This window comes from Pogona vitticeps, chromosome 1, assembly GCF_051106095.1.
Source record: "Pogona vitticeps strain Pit_001003342236 chromosome 1, PviZW2.1, whole genome shotgun sequence".
Lineage (NCBI taxonomy): Eukaryota > Metazoa > Chordata > Lepidosauria > Squamata > Agamidae > Pogona > Pogona vitticeps.
Genome location: NC_135783.1, coordinates 145,592,112 through 145,611,895, shown reverse-complemented (window position 1 = coordinate 145,611,895; position 19,784 = coordinate 145,592,112). Strand labels below are relative to the sequence as shown.

Here is a 19,784-nt window from a genome sequence, read left to right as displayed (position 1 = left end):
AGCCTGAAACCTGAGGTGAATTCTAATGTAATAAGAATACATTTATGCTCTGATCACATGATCTACCAACAGAGCAGTATTTTACAGACCGTACCACTGTGTGACTACGTTGAATGCTGTCCCACATAAAGAAAAGTACTGCATGGAAGAAATGAATAAAGTAGTTCCCTAGAATGCATTCTGCATTGTTCTTTTGCAACAAGAGCATAATAAAGTTATTCTTCATATACATGAGCAAAAAATCTTTAGCTTCATGAATTAACGTTTTCTGGTTTCTTTTTATTTACTTTATAAGGGGTATATTTAAAGGACACATTTTTAGAGGCATTTTCTGGGTGATGTTTTATACCATGCAAGGGTCCCACTACGCACACAAATGATGAAGAAGCAATAAAAAAGGAACATGTAACATAGCCCCCTTTTCTTTCAGTGTTAATAGGAACAATTCATTTCGTGTGATTTTTGTAAAGAAAACAATGTCACTATGCCTAATAATTATTTCACAAAATGTAGCGTGCAATAAATAAATAAATAAATAAATAAATAAATAAATAAATAAATAAATAAATAAATAGGGATATAAATAAATAAATATTTTAAAAGAGGATGCAATAATAGAATGCTTAAAATCTACATCTAAACAGTTCACAAAATGAAGTTCAGAGGTGAAATATATTTCTTAGATACTCTATTATATCGGGTGAGAAAGTGTTTCCAAAGAGGTGGTCATCCATCAGCTCATCACTGGCAATTCAAGAATTCCTCTCTGGTGTTCTTATTTATTTTATTTATAGTTCATCCTTTGTTTTTTTGGGGGGGAAATTCCTTCAGATTCACCATTGAGGGGGAAAAGAAGAAATAAGCAGTTAAGGCTGAGCAGCAGCATGTTGGGCAGGAGTCAAAAGGCTAGTTCAATTTAATGTATTCGCGAAGGCTTTCACGGCCGGGATCTGATGGTTGTTGAGGGTTTTCCTGGCTCTTTGGCCGTGTTCTGAAGGTTGTTCTTCCTGACGTTTCACCAGTCTCTGTGGCCGGCATCTTCAGAGGACTGGAGTAGGAACTCTGTCCATGGCAGAACACGGCCAAAGAGCCCAAAAAACCCACAACAACCACTAGTTCAATTTATTTATTACTAGTGCAAGGTCAGAAGCCATTACTCAGTGCCTTGACCCCAATGGTGTCATTAAGACACAGATTTCCACTATTATGGCAAAACAGTTAAAAGGCATGATGGCAAAATATGGGTGCTATTTTAAAAGGGATCATCAAAGAATGTGGCTTTCTTCTTCAGCAGTAATGCAATTCAATATTAAAAATTTACAATATCAAGAAATTTCTGGCAGCAGTTGACTGACAGACTTTCCTTCTGAGGACAAAATGCTTTCTAGAGTCAACAGAGCAGTGGTTCTCAACCTTGGGTCACCCAGGTGTTCTTGGCCTGCAGTTCCCAGAAATCTTCACCACCAGCTGTACCAGCTGGGGTTTCTGGGAATTGCAGTCCAAGAATACTGCAGAAGAGAATTCTATCGAGGAAGACAAGACTGGATGACAAGACAACAACACCTGTAAATGCTTTGATGAACAGGTAAAACAGACGAATTGTTGCCGTCCCATGTCTGATCTCACATGTTCAAGTGTGGATCGCCCAAGGTAAAAACTGTGGTGACAGGATTCTGCCAATGCAGTAACAGTACAAATCATATGCCCTTGTTTTCTTAGGGGGCAGCCAAAATTAGTCAGTAATTCCTACTACTCCCCCACACCATAGGGGCTTACTCAAAGCTTTTAGGCATGTCTTAAAAGCAAAGGTTAGCAAACATTACAAGTCTCTGGAGAGCCAATCTTGGCCTGAGGTTCAAATGCCAAATCTTCCTGAGGGAAGGAAAACTTATGGATTCGCATGACACCATTGTTTGATGGTTTTGTGGCTTTTGGATAGTTATTTTCCCCTTCTAAAAGACCCAAATGCTTCTGTAAAGCGCAAGGCTCTTCCAGACAAAGTAAAAGTTCTACTCTTTCTCCCAGAAAGTTTCAGAGGCGTAGAGGCAACAATAGGATTTGCATCCAAATTGTATTTTGTAAAGCCCCATTACTAAAAACCGCTTCTCTTCAAGAAATCCTTCAAAACTATGTAAAAATATGTCAAGAGAAACCGGAGCTTCTTTTCTGGAATGTCTGAAGATTTATTCATTTAGTATTTTTATGCTAATCGGAAACTTCCAACTAGAATCCTCTAACCATGAAAATGAACCCCATGGGAAATGCCATAGTGCTAAATGCCTCCCTTTAAACAAATGTCTTCAGGAGGGGCAAAAAAGCAGCAAAAGTAATGGAAAATATGGTAGCACTCAACTGAGACAAGGGGAACATCATATGGATGGATGGGAAAAAATCCAATAATATTAATACAGAATCAGGACAATAAAAATAATAAATGTTCCGTCTGAGGGAAAACACCATCAGTAAGGTATTTAAGTTGAAATACTTTGGCATTTGGGATCCTGCACTTTTGCCTTCAGCTACATCTGCCACTGAAATGCAGCCTTTCGCCCAAAAATGTCTGTGAAACTGAATTTGGCATCCAGAGAGAAAAATATTTCTCACTTTCCCCAAAAAAATACCTTTTTCCCCAAAACACCTTCTCTCTCTCACTCACTCAGTCTCTCTCAAATTCAGATATAGAATTCTTCTTCATCTGCTCTTCCACCACCAGTGGTTCTGCTGTCATCGAGAGAGAAGGCTGTCCTTCTTGGCAAATGTCTGCTCCCAAAGAGAACTGCTGAAGGAGAAGCTGATGGCGATGTGGAAGAACTAGAAGACCAATCAAACAGAAAAGGAAGGCAGCTGGATGATAACTGAAGGGGGTGATACTTGGCCGAAGAGCATCTTCCTCTAGAAATGGTCTGCTTAAATCTGTTGACACTTTGATTTGGAATGGGACAGGTTGTCTTTACTTCTGTTTCCTTACCGAAAACATCAGGAGCTGAGTAAGCAGAGACCACAGATAAATCGGAGAAAGCAAGTTTCATCCCTGTGTCCACATCAGTCTCCTGAACCCCTTCCAGGTCATCAATGTTAACTCGGGCTCTTGTCCTGCCTGAGGAAAAGAAAGTGCTTAATGAGTTTGGGTCGCTAAAATGAAAAAACTTTGAAGTCAAGGAAGAGCTTGTGGTAGGCAAACAAGCCAGAGATTTGCTTCGCTGAAAGGAACCGGAGCTGGTAGAAGCCGTGCTAGATCTTCTGGGAAAGCGTTCTCGGCCACAGTTTCTCAGGTCGTGCTGGGAAACAACAAGGCATGGATTGGCATGGGGGAATGCAAGAATACCAGCTGGTCTGGGAGGATCCGTCCTTTTGTGAAGAGCCCATCGGGTGCTGTAAGAAGGGACAAAACGTGGGACAGGAGTGCTCCTTGGTGGGGACAAGTGGCAACATGCGTTCTGTTTAGCATACTTCTTATACCGGACCTGTGACGGAGGAGAGAGACGAAAAGACACCACGTGAGTGAATACCTGTTTTCAGTGCTGGATTTCTTTGGCATGTACATTGCTACTGAATGCATTAACAAGTAATACAGAAGACGAGGCCTCATGCAACTGCATTCATGTAAAGGTATTAATACACAAAGCATTTAAGGCTACCACTGAAGGCTTGGGAATTCAGCAACATCAGAAACCCTGTTCAGGCATTCATGGAAAAGTTAACTCAAAGTATGAGTTGAGAGACAGAGAGCTAGCTCTCCCACACTGCCCACTGCTCTCCTTACCTGAAGGAGTACGGTCTGAAAAGGAAACAGCCTGCTAGTCATGGAGCTTCTTCATGGGAATGAAGAGGAGACAATGATAGGCAATGACTCTCCCTGCTCACACCTTCAAATTAATCCCTCTCTGAATAACGGAGTAGGGCTAAAGCATAACAAGCCTATACAGCTATGGAGGAGAGTATTTTCCCTTCATTAAACCTTTGTCATGGATCCTTCTCCGACTGCCCACTTCTGTAGATAAGCTCAGAACTTAGAACTTTTTAAAAGTAATTTTGTTACAGCGATACTTCCAAGGATCCGTTCTCTAAAGAGCTTAGCTAAAAATACTTATTTTTTACTTTTTAATTCCTAAACATTAACTAGTTATTTTTTAAAAAAAATATATCTGAATGTTACAAGCCATTGGTCTGTGGTTCAGCACATACTCCTACCTGTCTTGTTGTCACCTAAACGCCCCCAAACACAAAAGCAAGAAGCACAATCAAGAAGCACAATTAAGCCAGCACTTCAATCGTGGGATATCCTTCTCACCATATTATGACCTTATGCTCCAAGAAGTATAAAAGAAGTTATAGTTACACCATAAAAGTGAAGTTATTTCTTGTCAAGATACAACTCTAATGATATTTTTATGCATTTATTCATTCATTCATTTCCATTTCTATATCACTCCATTAGTATTGCCACTCTCTGGGCAGTTTACAATATGCAATAAAAACATAACAACACAATAAAATAAATACAAAAAAAAAACCACAGCTAAACCTGTCACTAACTGAAACTACTTTTAAATAAAAATATACAAATTAAAACATATTTTAATGACTCAGGACAATATTTACACTGATAGAGGGCAACTTTATATAATTTGGTCTTAATTAGCTTCCTAAAAACAGAGAGGGATGGTTCCCGGCAAACCTCTATAGGAAGCTTGCTCCAGACGAAAGGGGCCACAACCAACATACCCTCCAATTTTCAGCCCCTCTAGGCAGGGCTCTGCCTCTCGCACACGTGGCTTCGCCCCTGCATGCACGTGTGACTCCGCCCCTCCCGTGCACTGCGTTCCGTAGGAGAAGACAGCTGCGTGGAGGGAAGTGGAGTCATGTGCACACGTGGGCCCATCTCAGCAAGGACCTTCCTATTTATTTATTTTGGGGGGGTATTTTTTCTTCTGGAATGGATTAATCAAGTTTCAATGCATTTCAATGGGAAATGGTGCTTCGACTTATGACCATTTCGAGTTACGTCCATCTTCTGGGACAGATTACGGTCGTAAATCGAGGCACCACTATATTGGGAAGAACCTTCAAAAGTGGAAGAATGATCAGTTCTAGATCTGTAATCCGGCGCGTATTCCATATTACTCTGGCTCTCTGATTTAAACTCACACAAATGGAGCTTCAATGCTAGGCAAAGACACCTATCAGAAAATCCTGCTGATCTTTACAGGACTTAGTTTTCAGCAGACTTGCATTAGATGACTCTACATAATCAGAATTTGCAGTCAACAAGAGATTCATACTTTCTGCTACATAAAACCCTAAGATTCCCTTCTCCCCAAATACTATTTTGGCAACCATTTGTGAATTTGACAACTCTGTGCACATTAGTAAATCATTTCTGTAGGGAAAGAAATATTCCAGCTGATTTAGGGGAAATGATCATGGTGGTGCTGCTTCCCCCCCCCCTTTTTATATTCTTGGTTTCTGCAGAGCCATCAGCACTGACAGATCACTGTTTGTTTTCTGTATAATAGGTCAGAAACAAAGGGTACAAATGGCACTCCTAGACTGGGCTCAGCTGTTTGGGATGACAAAAGCACTGTGTACAAACTGATACTCTTGTCTAAACAAGGCCACAAAAAGAGTGGCTCCTATTTTAAATTGAGCTGTGCGGTTTTTGACAAACAGCACCAATCCTGAAGGATCAAAATGTCCTTTCTGATGTAATATTGTGCCAGTTTCCCAAATTTCACATCACTATCTCAGAATAAAAGTATATTGTTCGTTCATGGTGCTCCAAATCTTCTATCTGAAGTAGCTGCTCTTCTGCGCCTAACGACAGGATCGGTCCTGCATACAAAAGTGCAGCTGTATATTGTATGGAAAAGAAGCAGTGATTTATTATGGGTTGTGCTTTTTCCAGCTTATATAGAGGATGCTGGATAAATCTCTAGGCTGCACATGAACGATGGGTATGTCCAAAAACATACAAAAAATTCCTCTGTTGTTGATGTGCAAAGTCCAGGGAAAACCAGAAATAATCGGTAAGGAAGCCTTCAAAGATGTTCGTCTACAGAGACAAAGGTGTATACTCTAGGAGCTCAAAAAAGAAAAAAATGAGAAATACAGGAAGCCATTTTAGAGGTCACTTACAAAATACATTCTACTTCAGAATTATGTCTGAAATACTTCTGAAGTGTTTCATTAAAATAATTATATTCTTGTAATTTTAATCCTTAGATCCAAGATTCATAGGTGCAAAAAAAATATTGTTTTTCAATTGACTTGAATAGAAAACTAGTTAAATTCTTAGGACAACAGTGGCAAAATCCTTTCAAATTATGTAAAATATGGAATATATTTGGTATTTGGTCTAGGAATACAATCTGCAAATTTATCAGGCTCCAAGGTAGCTCTTTCTTGCTCGTTAGACATACAGCTGTAGGGATCAAGATAACTAATAGCATGCTTAGCTAATTTGTTCTGTGTGGGACAAGTGATTCTGGTTTATTTCGACCTAAGCTTTGGATAATAGGAGCACAGTTGTTTGGCGGGCCCTGTTCACAAAGAAAGAAGGCAAAGTCAACTATATCAAAGACTGGATTCATTTTTTCACTTCTACTTTAAGCTGTCTATTAACAACTGGTTAATAACTAGGTTAAGAGCAGGGCAGTAATCTAACTGGGGAGCAGGAATACTTATCTCTTTTGAATATGATTTTTAAAAAAACAGAAATGTCTGGAGGATGTATCTTATTAGACTATGTAATGGCTGACATAGTTTCACATCCCAATGATACAAGAAAGAGGTCTTCAAATGAGAGTTGCAGCAAGTCTCTATGGGGATAATCATGACCGCCATATCATCTCAAAAGGGCGAGTAAACCACTGCAGGATGAGTATTTTACAAGCGGACTTTGGCTTACGTGGCAGGATTTTCCCATGCCTTCCCCTCCCAATCCTCCTCAAATCTTCTCCAGAACTTCCCCACAAAATTCTAGAACAGATTTTGAGGTTCACAAATGGGAATATTAAATGGGAAAATGGGAATTTTTTTTTTAAAAAAGAGTGCTGCTAGAGAGCTTCTGTCTTACTGACAAACAATTCAGAATATAACTACTCATTCTGCAAGCTGTAGATCAGTGGTTCTTAACCTTTGTTACTCGGATGTTTTTGAACTGCAACTCCCAGAAACCCCAGCCAGCACAGTTGGTGGTGAAGGCTTCTGGGAGTTGCCGTCCAAAACTCCTGAGTAACCCAAGGTTAAGAACCAGTGGTGTAGATCACAAGAAAACTTTTTTTTTCATTGTGGCATCAAGTCAACTCCAACTCGTGGCAACCCTTGCCAGGGTTTCCTGTGTATAAAGTACTCAGAAGTGGTCTGTTACTGTATTCCCTTCTTCTGGGGGCATTCTGAGACTGAGCAGCTACCCCAGGGCCACATAGGTTGGCTCTTCTCCTGGGAGGAACAGTGATGACTCAAATTCCCTACCCCTAGCTCTGCAAGAGATACTTCAACTCACTCAGCTACTATGGTTAAATAAACCTGGCTCACATGCAAGCAGTGATTTAACCTGTACCACTGACATAATTTCTAAATTAGTTTGCTGATTTTTTTTTAAATGTTGTGGTATTTTATCAGGGATTAAGAATGAAGTTTATAGTTTTTGAAAAACGTATCACATGTTTTTGTACCCATTGGTCCTGAGAATGGATCACAGTTATATACAAGGCTGCAGATTTGTTTTTAAAGCTATGTAAAAATCAGGGCACAAACAGACGAGCCTGTATATTTGCAATTAGAAACAGACCTAGCTTAAAAAATAAAGGACATCTTATTATTCTCCAAAGTTGCTTCAAAGCTTTGAGAACTGCAAATTAGCCTGCTTTTGTTTGCTGATTGCGCATTGGGAAGTAAACACTTGTTTCCTCTATGTGCAAACAAAACAACTGTCCCATAACATAGATAACATTGATCACTTTCTCCTTACAAGGCTACGAGAGTTCTCAAGAGCTACCAAGGCTATCTTGTCTGCTTCAGCCCAGAGTTGGTGAGAAGAAGGATGCCTTTCTCCCAGATAGCCTCAATGCATTTTCTAAACAAGTAGTTGCTTAAAACCAGACAAAAGCTCATGTTTTCACAGTTATGCGTAATCCAGCCAATTCTACACATGTGACTGTTTTTACAGCATTTCTCTGCACTTCCTTCATGGTGAGGAATTTATCTGGTCTTCTCTTCCTTTCCAATTCACTCCAATTCATGAGACATGAAAAGCAAAAATGAGTCTTGGATAAACCCTTCATAAGAATGTCATCTGACCCAGTAGGGAAACTGATGTTCTCGCTTGGGTTTTGTAAAATCTCAGGATCTCTGTTTACCAAGATAGTTTTAATACCCCATTTTCAAGAAGAGAGACTGTGAAGGCCGTAAAGGCCAATGTTTTCAGACCTTCTGATTTGCAACACATGGAGATACAGAGATATTAGCAAATACCTGCAGAAGGAGCTTATTGCCATCTAGATCTTCTGTTTGCCATCTGCCTTCGCTGATGGGGCTGCAAGGATTGGGCAAAAGTGGCACAAGTTGCTGGATGTCTTTCACCCGGAACTCCAGCACTGCCGACTCTGTAGGCCTCGGCACATGGCCTCGCGGGAGCCTTTTTAAAGAGAACTGAATATCTAGGTCCAAATTGGAATAGACGGGAAACACACAGAAATCTGCCTTCTGCTGATGAGCTCGCCTTTTCAAAATCAACTCGTAGAACCTCACAGTACCGGCAAAGTTTTCATGCCTGCAGTAGATGGTGAAGCGTACGATTTCCTTCCCATAATGCACCGGCCGGATGGCCCACAAAGGCGTCCCTGGGGTCAAGATGAAGAAATCCTGGCTGCCTGGCATGTAAGGGAGGACATTGCCGTGCACACGCTCGGTGTGGTGGTAGTGCCAGGGTGGCCTTTGAAACGATTCATGGAGCTGCAGGATGGGCTCTTCGTCATAGTCTTCTTGAAGGAAGAGAATGACAGCTAGGGCTGGCTGGGACGTGATACCCCGGCCACTCTTCTGTGGCCTCCTCGGCACCCGCCTCTCTGAAACTCGGAAAAGCTGGAGGTCTGGGTGGATCCATGCCAACAGGTGATCAATGGCTTGCTGGAGAACAGCGGATTCTCCTGGATTTGCGATGATGTGTACGCTAACAAGAAAAGGATCTGGTACGTCCTCCGCAGAAAATTCACCTGGACAAAGGAGGGAGAAACAGCAGAAAATTGTTTTTAAAAATGTTATTTCTGGTCTTTTGCAATTTTGTTGCAGGGAAAAATACAACATATAGTTCAGAAAAGAACATAAATCAGTACCATGCCATCTGTGAAAAACCAAAATCTTTAAAAAGAGAGCTCGGTCCCTGTCTGCCACTATAAATGTTTATAGCCTAGTATAGAGGTTCTCAACTGGATGTCCCTGGGTGGACTATGACTATGAACATTTACAACCAGCATTGCCAATAGTAAGGGACTCTGGAAGCTGTAGTCCAGTACCAACATTGGAGGGTCCAAGGTAAGAAATCATTGGACTAAGGAATCCATATGTGTCAAGTGTAATTAAATTGTTTCTGGTCAATGTTGAGGTCCATTACGGCCTACTTCTACCTTTATGATTGTTTTTCTTAGTTAGTTTACATGACTACATATGTCAGGTTTCATAAAGGATGAAAACAGAACATTGTTGTAATTCCAATATTTTAAAGAAAAAAATAACAAATCAGTCACCATCCAATTCCTGATTCTTTGATGTTCCCATGCAGATTATTTGTTACTTGCTGAGTAAGTTGGAAGAACAAAGGATCCCACCCCACTTTTAGCATAGAATGCACACAGACATTTAGGACAGCAAGAGAGAAAACCATGCAATTGCTTACATACCAGTATTTCTGGTATGTAAAATTGTCTTTATACGTATATTTTTTGTATTATCTTTTAATGTTGTTAGCCGCCTAGAGTGGTCCTGACACGACCAGATAGGCAGGATATTAAATAAATAAATAAATAAATAAATAAATAAATAAATAAATAAATAAATAAATAAATAAATAAATAAATAATGTTGAACATAAATATATGTTTTAAAACCCAACCATCTTGAATGTGGTCTTGGTATGTTTAACCTTGTGATGATTTACAATGTCAAATTGCACACCACTGCAGTGATGCGTTTGTGTCAATGACTTTCTGTGTGCTTATGCTTCCCCTTGCCAACTTCCCTCTCTGGATGTGGCATGAAACTTTGTCCTAACAAACTGAAATTTCTTGCAGCTGCATGCAAGATACATAAAGATTTATTGAGTAACGATTTTAAGCTATAATTTTCCTTTGTCTCTTTTTTCCTTTGTATTAGTGTTGTAACTGTCTTATAAATTCAATCTGTATGATGTTCGATGTCTTTTGCTGGTCATGGACTGTAATAATAATGAACCCAAACTGAACTGAGTGGGGTGTGCCAACCGTAGGTCTCTTGACTACAATGTCATGTGAGTGATGGAATTGTGTCCCTCTTTTCTTTCTTCCCCTCCAGATGCCACCCTCCAGAACTGTGGCTGTGAGGAGCACAAAGGGATTTGAACCCCTGCCTCCAGGAGAATTCTGGACATCAACATTTGGAATGCCAGGCAAAGTGATTCCTAGCTGTGCCACTGGAGCTGAAGGGACTGGATACCATATTGCATGTTGTGTGCCTTTTGTGATGCCAAGTGCTCGGAGAAGTTTATCTGCTGGACCACCATTCCCAGAATCCATTCCTCAGCCAGCATGACCACTGGCTGTGCTAGCTGTGGGATTTTAGGAATTGCCATCTAAAGAAGTGACTTCTGGCAATGCTGGGAGATATGCTGAGAGCTCGTCCATCATTGTGAGTCCAGTAGCTCCCTCCAAATGCAGTTGGATGTTATCTCTGACACAACTCCCTGCTTTGCTGGACATTGGTTGTTTCCAGGGATGCTAAAGGCATGCCTGTCTTGCAACACCCTAATGTGTATGCTTCTACTTGTGTGTTTTCTTCTCCTTGGCAGGACATCAGCTCTTCTAGCACTGAAAGAGGGTAAGTGCGGGGTTCGTCTCTTAGAGAAAATGAATGGCTTGTGTGCAATTGAAGGAAGCATTTCTTTCAGTTTCTCTTCAAATAAAAGGAGTTGGGTGGGTGGGGGAACTTCAGTCGCTGCTTCTAAAGCTGGCTCAGTTCCACCTGCTTTCTGGCAAACTGCCGCCAAAGGAAAGCCAAGAGCCTGCAGTTGGATCAGGCTCCTTGGAGTGAGGGCTAATCCTGTGGGAAGTGCCACAATACTGACCTGCCTCTTTCAAAGCCCACTGCGCCATTCCTGATGCCTTTCATTCTGCTCCTCCAGAGTCTGTATTTGTATAACAAAAGCAGCTTTCAAAAAGGCAATATGACTGAAGCACTGGAAAATGCGGAAGCATAGCTTTGGATAGCATGAGGACCCTTCCCTGGAGGGAACTTCTTGCATGTGGAGATTGTTGCTGTGCAAGAAAGCACCTGCAGGAGAGGGAGGCCATGGAAACCCTCACCAACAAGGCATCTGGGGTGCCAAGGGACCAACTCTCTTGAGAAGCAGTCAGTCGAAAGCAAACGTCCACAGTGATGAACTGGTCAAACTGCCACAAACAGGGAAGCTGGTCTAAACTATTCACTTCCTTTTGCTCAAAACACTAGGAGGGTTTTTAAAGAGAAAACACACACACACACACACACACAAAACACACATACACACACACATTGTGTGCCGTGAGAGACTGGCCTGTCATTTTAAATCATTCACCAGTTTACCATAAGCTTATGACAAGGGAGTCTTGCCTTTGGTGTGTCACATACGTATACATCTCTTGTCAGCCTGCAGGTTCAAAACAGAATACAGCAATACCTCACTGGGTACGGGGGTTCTGCAAATTCTTCCCAGTTTGAATTGACATTTTTAACCTTCAAGCTGACAAACTGAAGAAAGAAGCAGGGGAACACTGAAAAATATGTCTTATACTTTTGAACTAAGTTGTAAACCAGCTTCATCTGTCATAATATAACTGCACAGGATGGAAATGACCACTGAGGGGATGGTAGAAAATGGCAGAAATCCACCTCTGAATGGAGAGAAGTTGGAAGAACCAAAGTGAACCTAAGTAAACGGGTGTTTCACACCAACTCAGTCCTTTCTGAATGTAGAGAAGAACAGGCAATGCCAGACCTATTTCCATGTACCCAGTGCCCCTCAACATGTAGCATAGAAGACCCGATGGCAGTTGCCCCAAATGCCCTACTGTATTTAGTAATTATTCTATGGTGCTTCTGACATGAACAAAGAAGAGATCATACCAATATGAGCACAGAGATACTTCATCGTTGCTCCCTATGGATTGGCAACCTGGCAGATTGTCAACAGCTTCCTTAATTACGTTATGTAGTCATGAAACATGAAGTACCAGAAGCTATTATAACCTTCTCTTTTCCTTTTGTATGCAACCATGTTACTATGAGTTTAACTGCTTAATTACAGATATTCTCCCTTTGCTGGTGCACCTGCATCCTCTCTCTCTCTCTCTCTCTCTCTCTCTCTCCTCTGTGTGTGTGTGTGTGTGTGTGTGTGTGTGTGTGTGTGTGTGTGTCTTTGCAGGGTGTTGACTGGGTGTGCACATGTCTGTCTGAGGTTGGCCAGATGCTTGGTGGAAGGCTGGAGCCACGGGCACATTACAGGCAAGGGCTAGATAGCTGTTGGGATAGGCTGGCGTAATGGTAGAGGTTGGAAAATCCTCCATGGTGTCTAGAGCACTGGTTCTTAACCTTGGGTTACTCAGGAGTTTTGGACTGCAACTCCCAGAAACCTTCACCACCAACTGTGCTGGCTGGGGTTTCTGGGAGTTGCAGTTCAAAAACATCCGAGTAACAAAGGTTAAGAACCACTGGTCTAGAGGATTCTGGGAGTTATAGTCCAAAGCCTCACACCAACTGTCATTACACTTGCACAACACTTGCACATAGTTGTGTAAGCAACTATGCTTGCATGGAACCTGCACAAGACTGGTAGCCAATGTCTCATTGAGCAAGCAATACTGCTGCTCAACAGAGGCCTGTGAGTGAACAAGTATCAGTTCAACAGCACGGTCCGGCAGAACTATGCTACCAAGAATCTTCATTCCACCAACTTTCAGCCCAGGGAAGGGACTTTCCCCGAACCCTGCATGCTATTTTCACAGCCACTGGACATGGGCTGCTTGTACCTCACTATCTGTTTGAAGCAGTGGATCCTTCTGCCATGGCCAACAGAGCCCTTAGGCTATTGGGGCACTTTCACAGAGGGAACTGGGATGGGTCCTTCTTACATCCATGCTCTGAACTCAGAACTGAAGCTCCAGTGTCTTCATTTACTGCATGTAGGTCAACAATAAAGCCTCAAGTTAGATTGTCTTTTTGTGTTTTACTCTCAAAGATGTAACTACTTTGACAGGTGTCACAACCATTTAGAGATTTTTTTAGAGAAGTTCAAAAACCCAAAATACAAAAAACAAAACAAAAACAAAGAAAGAATCCATAAATTCAAAGTGTAAAAATACACTTGGAGAGATACCCAATCCTCACAACCACATCCTTATAGTAAAAACATAAAAAAAATATACTGAGAGAATAATTATTAGGAAAAAAAGGAAAAACTACATACACTGAAAATGTATACCAAACTATTTCTTTCTGGTGCATGCGATTCAGTGTAAATAGAAAAACACATGGAAGTTAGGTGTAGAGTGCATGATTTATGTGCTAGGCCCCCCAAGTTTAATTATTGGTATTTCTAGTAAAAAGGGTCCGGATGCAGATGATGGGGAGAAGGATTTCTCTCTGCTTAATGCCCTTGAGAGTCACAGTTAGTCAGACTAGCTTGCATGGCAAACACCTACCTAAAAAAAAAGATATTTGATTGCTAGAGAAGGGCAACACAGAGGGGGAATCTGGTCTCCCTTAACAAGGGAGCTCTAAAGTTTGGAAGTGGCCGTGGAAGAGAGCCCTCCCTCCAAGACCAGTGGGGCCAAGAGAAAGCCCTCCCACCAGGGACAGAGGATTCTGGGCACCTTACAGCTGGGTTTTGCATGCTTTTTGAAATCTAGGGGAATGTAGCAAATCTCCAGGATGAGAGGGCTACACAGAGGCACTCAAGAGTCCTCCATACTCCATGTGCCCAGTGCCCCAGCAGCCACCGTGTTTCCAAGTTAGGGATAGCTGCTCCATAGGACTGGACAGATTTAGCGCTGGATATTTTCCATAAAGTGAAATGTCAACTTCTTGTTGAAGAAAATGGGGCAGGTGTTGGGTGGTGGAAAGTATTCTGTAATGCTTTGTGCTGCCAGGTTGCCTAAAATGGCCTGAAGCTGCTTAACTGGAGCCTCAAATAATTACTTTTTTTGGTGGAACGATGATTCCCAGGATGCCACAGCCAGTGTGGGACCCTGGGAGAAGCAGTCCAATCCAGTCACTTTTCAAAGAATGATTCTTAACCACTTGAAAGCCACACTGAATGGGAATTGAATTTTCTTCCTTTTCAGGCAACATCAGGACTTTAATGGACTCCCCACATTTCCTCCCTCCCGTCTGTCCTTACTCTCCTGTCAGCCACTGTCTTTCTTGACTTCTTAAGATACACAGTACTTCATTTAAAGAAGAAGAAGAAGAAGAAAAGGTACAGATTCTCACTTCAGGTGGACCCTTTTACCTATCCAGTCTTTCTCCTCCCATTCCGACTTTCAAAATGTCCATTCCCAAAGCTGCCAAGAGGCAGCGGTAATATCATTAAGTAACCAACCCCATCACCACCCATTTTTAAAATAAAGCATACAGTACTTACTGCTAGAAGAGGACACACCGCTGTATTCCGACCTGCAGTAAAAAAACAAAACACACATTTAGCAGGGTTGCTCTTGACAAGAGACTGAGGAATAATGTGGATCAGGTTACGTTGTTACGGTTACAGAGCCAAAGCAGTGCTCAGGACCCTGGGTTCAAATCCACACTCAGCCACACAGTGATTGTGGGCCTAAACCTACCTCAGATCATTTGTGCAAGAATAAAATAGGACGGGAACACTATGTGTAACATTTGAGTGTCCCTTTGCAGGACAAGGGAGGTAAACGTGTAACAAACAAATAAAAGAAGAATAAACTATCATTGGATGAACTGGGTGGTGATCATCAGCTATGCTGGGTGGTGATGATCAATCAATGGCACAGCATTAACTAATCTGAAGCAATGTCTTTGATCTTCTTCAAAGAAATTGGATGGCAACCACTATTCTGAACTGCCTGCATAAGAGGAACCTGAATTAGAAAATCACAATCAGATTGTGTGCAGAGGACTAAAATCTGCAGAACAGAGTCTGCCTATATATGTTAATCCTCATTTCTCCCCCTGAAGATACAGGACTCCCTCATACACATGTTTTAAATGACCACTACACGTAGAACTAATAACCTCTTTTGGTTCATAATGTCATCAGGTTCTGGATTCAAAATGAGAAATGTCAGCCATTTTACAAATGTACAGCCTTAGTCACTGGAGTCTATACTGTGCACATGTACAACCAGCAGAAGACGCCGTACGTTCTGGTGCACAGACACACATTAGTACATACAGTACGTACATACAGATATCCAGGCAGACTGCCTCCACATTGGAAGGGACCTATAAAGGCATCGGGTCCAACCCCCTGCTCAAGGCAGGAATCCAAATCAAAGCAAAGGGAACCGATGGTCGCCCAATCTTCTCTTGAAAGCCTCCTGCATTGGAGCCCTCACCACCTCCGATGGTAAGGGTTGGTCACATGTGGGCTGGGAAAGATACACCGAGGCCTGAGCATGTGACACACCAGGTTCCGTAAAACATTCTACATTCAAAGGAGACGATGTACCAGAGATACCAAAATGGAATTTAAAAGAACCTTCAAGGTATTCCGAGGACATTGTATTTCAGTGTTGGATGCATGTAGCTGGATTTTCACGTTTCATGCACAAAAAGAACTGCACTGACTGTGGCGATTCTACTATTTTGCTATGTTGCCCACCCCTCAGAAAGGGATCTGGCAAATTCCTGTTCACTGAACATTTCCTAAGAGATGGAAACCTTTCCTTGCCTCCAGTGATCAGGGCAAGTCCTCAGTAGTACGTAAAACTAATCTAGTGATCGGAGGGTTCCAAAATTTGTACTGAGGTTATAAGGACAGTCAAAGAGTGGGCAAGCTTACGTTTATTTAAAATATTCTCACCTCACTGTTCTCCTTAAAAGCACGCAAGGCGGCTAAGGTCCCACACAAACGGTAGGTGCAAAGTGAAAGCAATATTTACGCCTGTGATCCTCTACTCACTTACCTGGGAGCAAGTCCCACCGAATTCACCAGGACTTCCTATCCACCACACATGGAAAGGATCATGTTTTTAGTATATCATTATGATCTGGAGGAAGACTGGGCAATTCTGTGCTCTTTAGGATATTTCTCTCCTCAGACCTTTCTTTGTGAAACTTTTTTTTTCTTGAACAGACAAGAGAATTTTGCCTCAAAGCAGTTTGGCATACTTTATTACAGCAATCGGTACACAAACGTTTTCTTCCTTAAACAGTCTGCATAAGAATATTAGCAATAAAGTTTGTTCTACAAGCATTCGTGTTTTAAGTCCAACAGTAGATGGGCAGAAAAGTTCTTCCACTCACTAAAATCACCAGGGCCTCTTCCCCACAGCTTGAACTTACACTACTGTTCTGTGCCATCCTCTGCTACATTTGGGTAGTTTCTCTCCTCCTCCACTCGCCAAAAGGTGCAGGGCTTTAGTGGGGATTCATCTGGGGGGGGGAAAAGCTAACCCCGTTTGCATGAATGGAAAATGTTTCCTGCAAATGCACTTCCAGACACAAAGCAGTGTGTCTGGAAAACAATCTCTTTTTAAATATAATCCAACTGTGCATAAAAATGCAACAGCTTTGTTAGTTTTGGGAACCGAAAAAGCACCTATCTTATTATATTTATAGATGCATTTGACGAATTGGGCCCGAGGCCCAGAAAGCAATCAAAACCTGTTAGTCTTAAGGGAGTCACAAGATGCCCATTGCCGTTTCTAGAGTTGCAGAGAAACCGCGCAAGAAATGCCCAGCTTTAAAAAACAACAACAGGATATAACATTTTTTCTTTTCAAGTTCCCTTATTTGTTTTCTTGCCTCGCGATTTCCCCCACGCATGCGCGCAACTTTCCGATGCCTTAGAGAGAAGCCACTTTGCGGCTCAGGTGCAGCTCCTCGTCCGCTGCCCTGACTTTTGGGGACCCGCACGGGAACCTGCAAATGCGCGCGAGCGGAGCCCCCCGCACACCGCCTTCGCGGGGACTGGGGGAGACGCGGGGGCAAGCTGTTTAAGGAGAGAAGTGCTGGGAGAAAGGAGGCGGCGGAGGGAGGGAGGGGGGGATCTCTTTAGCAACCCCCCTCCCCATCCCAATCGGAAGTGTGTGGACGCCCAGGTTTCCCCGCCCAGGGGAGAAAAAGCGAAGTCCCCGAAGCGCCGGCCGGCAGAATCAGGGGCTGGCGGGGCGGGGGGGGGGAGAGGGGAGAAGCCTTCCCCAGAGAGATCGGGCGCACTCCGCCTGCCCTCTGCGCGGCGATCCCCGAGCAGATCGAGCCTGGGGCCGGGAAGAAGCGACTCACCCGCCGGTCTCGGCTCCCGAATCGGCGCCCTGGTCTTGGCCGCGGCCGCTCCGCTTCCGATGCATGGCGCGGCTTCGTGCGGGGCGCTCTCGGGAGGGTGACTGGAGCGAGCCCGCGAGAGGGGCGGGACTGGGCTGGGCTTTGCCTTGCCTTGCCTTGCCCTGCCCTGCCCTGCCCTGCCCTCGGCCCGGGCGCGAAGTCCTGCCTTCCGAGGGAAGCTTTGCTTGAGCGCCCTTAAGCCACCCGATCCAGAACTCCCGCGCCGGTGGGCTGTTGGCTTCAGGCGGCTCTGTTTCCCCCGAGGCTGCCTTTCTGCGTCCCCAGCACCGACTGAAGTCCGCCCCCCCCCCGCTTGTAGCGCTGAAGTGGGAAACAGCCCCCCCCGGGGTGTGTGTGTGTCCCGGACAGGGACCTCTGCTAGGCTGGCATGCGGGGTGTGTGTGTGTGTGTGCAGAGAGCTGTCTTGTCTTTTTCTTCCCCAGAGGTTTGGATCGGGACCAGGGTTCCTGGGCGCCCTACATGGGTGCTAATTGGCTTACGTCTTGCCAGGATGTTCACGGCATCAGCAAGCGGTGGGAAAACGGGGCCGCGTCGCTGGCCGTAGTTTCTGCCTTCCAATTTCCTTCTGAGCTACTTCTCTGAAGTCCTGCCCTGCCTTCGGGGAAGGGGGGGGGCAGGATCCATTTGCTGGCCATTCTGGAGGATGCACCTGGCAGCTGATGGAAGTCCACAAAAGCTCCCGCAGTAATAAGTGCGTGTTTCTCTTTAAGCGTGGAGGGCATCCTTGGCCCAAATCCAGTTGTTGTTAGTCCCAACTGGAGTAGACCTACTGAAACCAAGAAGGACTTGGCACACCAACACTTCCATTGATTCTGTGGGTGGATTGTAGTTGGGACCCAGGGTGGCCTAGAGAGTGACAGATTAGGACTCTCTGGGGAACAGGGTTCAAATCCTCACTCAGCCATGAAAACTCACTGGGGCAAACCACTACTTAAATATCTCACTTATCTTTAAAGCCCTATTGAAGTTGCAATATGTCAGTTCGAACTTGACAGTACCTACCTAACTAACTAACTGTGTTTGGGACTAAGAGTTGGTTCAGGTATTTGTTTTGCTGTTGCAGACGAATATAGACTCGCATTTGGAAATTATCCATAGAGGTGTGTCGTTGCTTGCCGATGAGAAAAATCTCGGTGTTTCCTGCTGAGCCCCTTGCCCTTGATCCGATATTCTGTTCCTTATTTTCTTGCACCAGGAGGAATAAAAGCAAGCTGTTGGACATGGCATTTGGCTTTTTTAAAAAACGACTGCAGTCCTGGGCCCTCCACAACCTTGCAATGTTACTGTGTCCTACAGCAGTGGTCCCCAGCCTTGGGCCTCCAGATGTTCTTGGACTTCAACTCCCAGAAATCCTGGCCAGCAGAGGTGGTGGTGAAGGCTTCTGGGAGTTGTAGTCCAAAAACATCTGGAGGCCCAAGGTTGGAGACCACTGTCCTACAGGGCCTTGACACTGACGCAGAAAAAGGGAAGGTGCTTTTGGGGTGGGGGAGGGAACCCTGCCGCAGCACTGCTACAGGGATTATAGGGGAGGAACAACATTGGAAGCAACAAACATTCCCATTTAATAACTGAATTTCCTGAGTACTCTTAATAATATTTTTAATGGTTTATTCAATTGTAGGTTTTTTTAAAAAAAATACTGTAGTTACATATATGGTCTAATTATTGTACGTTGCATTATTTTAATAGTCTTTTTGTTATGTGAGGAGGAACCACTTCCCAACAAAAAAGAGGAGTGGGAGCCATCCCCTCCAGCACCCACAACAGAGGGATATGAGAGGGTAGATACACTGAGACCAGCAGTGGCCCAACTGAGAGTAGAGGAGAAAAAAGAGCGGGAAAGAAGAGTGAGAGGAGGAGGGCGAGAAAGGGGAGGAGCCAATAGTGGAGGGATATCTGGTGACAGGGGAGGAGGAGAAGAAGAAAGGGGAAAGAGAGCTAGGCTGGGAGACTGAGGTAGAAAAGGAGGAGAAAAAGAAAGGAACGGAGGTGAAGGAAGAAGACATTCCTCTAGGATG

The 19,784-nt window shown here is 43.5% G+C and overlaps 1 protein-coding gene across 3 annotated transcripts; it reads right to left on the bottom strand.

Annotated features, from left to right (window-relative positions):
• Positions 1-1,245: 1,245 nt before the first annotated feature.
• Positions 1,246-17,839, bottom strand: FAM124A (family with sequence similarity 124 member A). Of its 3 annotated transcripts, XM_073002305.2 has the most exons (5): positions 17,707-17,832; positions 14,870-14,901; positions 8,476-9,215; positions 2,969-3,464; positions 1,246-2,811 (listed from the first exon to the last, which is right to left on the bottom strand). In XM_073002305.2, the coding sequence occupies exons 1-5, from the start codon at positions 17,769-17,771 to the stop codon at positions 2,657-2,659; spliced, it is 1,488 nt and encodes a 495-aa protein (XP_072858406.2). In that variant the 5' UTR covers positions 17,772-17,832; the 3' UTR covers positions 1,246-2,656. The 3 variants fall into 3 exon arrangements, with proteins under 3 accessions (XP_072858406.2, XP_072858401.2, XP_078232384.1); XM_073002300.2 differs by having other exon boundaries at positions 1,246-3,464; positions 17,707-17,830; XM_078376258.1 differs by lacking the exons at positions 1,246-2,811; positions 2,969-3,464 and adding an exon at positions 5,923-6,082 and having other exon boundaries at positions 17,707-17,839.
• Between the last annotated feature and the right edge of the window lie 1,945 nt (positions 17,840-19,784).